Genomic DNA, 942 nt, shown 5'->3' with positions numbered 1-942 from the left:
TTGGTTGAAGGTTGAGGAGGAGAGAGGGGCCAACGTGCTGAGGTCTGGCTGCTGGTGTAAGAAGGGGGCACAGCCTGCCCCAGCCCCTGAGATTTCCAGATGCTGCGGTGTCCAGGGAAGTCACGGTGTAACAGAGAGGGGAGCGGGCAGAGAGAAGGGCAGAGGGGATTTCCATATCTTCATCATCTCAGTGTCCAGGAGAGGTTACCCTGAGCTCGTGTGCTTCAGAGAGCCTGACCCTCCAGGGCCCCTGTGAGCTTCTCTTCATCCATTTGCTTCTGCTGCTGATGGATCCGAGCATAGGAAATGGCATCTCCCCTGCAGAGAGAAGGGACAGGGTGGGGATGCGAGCTCTGGGTGCCCACCGTGGTGGGTACAGCACCTGGCAGAGAGGATGCCCAATAGGGCATGGTCCTCTCTATACCGAGGGATGCCAGGAGTGAAATGAGACTTGCTGGCCCTCTCCAAGCCCACCAAAGCTGCTCGCCACCCCCAGAGCTGGACCTATCCGTCCAACGGCTGCAGAAAGAGGGCTGGGACCCACAGGACAACCTAGATTGAGCTCCCAAGGAAAAGCTCAGATCTTCGGCAAACCCTAGGACCTTCCCTCCCAGGGCTTTGAGATGATGGCAGGGAGATGCTCGCTGGCAACATTTATACCTGAAAGCATGGTTAGTGTAAGAGGAAAGCATAACCTTAGGGAGGCAGGGGGGGGTGAGGGCTGGAAGTCCACCTCCCCCTTCCCTCCTCTCCACAAGCAGAGAAATCTCTCTTACTTTTTGCCGAGCGCCGACAGGCCATAAAGCACTCCAGTGGCAAACGCAATGGCATTTCCAAAGAGCGTGGTCAGCGTCAGGCTGAGCATGACGGGGAACACAGCCATCCTGGAAGACAGAGGCAGCCCTCAAAGCCAGGCTCCGCTCCCCGTGGGATGCAGGAATG

At 57.6% G+C, this 942-nt stretch overlaps 1 protein-coding gene across 1 annotated transcript in view; it reads right to left on the bottom strand.

Moving 5' to 3' along the window:
• Positions 1-224: 224 nt before the first annotated feature.
• The window catches only part of CACFD1 (calcium channel flower domain containing 1), a 6,526-nt gene continuing 5,808 nt past the window's right edge, over positions 225-942 (bottom strand). The window contains exons 4-5 of the mRNA XM_009695199.1: positions 777-884; positions 225-318 (exon numbers count right to left, since the gene is read on the bottom strand). Coding sequence (XP_009693501.1) covers positions 225-318; positions 777-884 — 202 coding nt within the window. The remainder of the gene's footprint in view (positions 319-776; positions 885-942) is intronic.

Source organism: Cariama cristata, unplaced genomic scaffold (assembly GCF_000690535.1).
Source record: "Cariama cristata isolate BGI_N322 unplaced genomic scaffold, ASM69053v1 scaffold17642, whole genome shotgun sequence".
In the NCBI taxonomy this organism is placed as follows: domain Eukaryota; kingdom Metazoa; phylum Chordata; class Aves; order Cariamiformes; family Cariamidae; genus Cariama; species Cariama cristata.
Note: the sequence above shows the minus strand (reverse complement) of the source record. Positions and strands in the feature narration are given on the sequence as shown.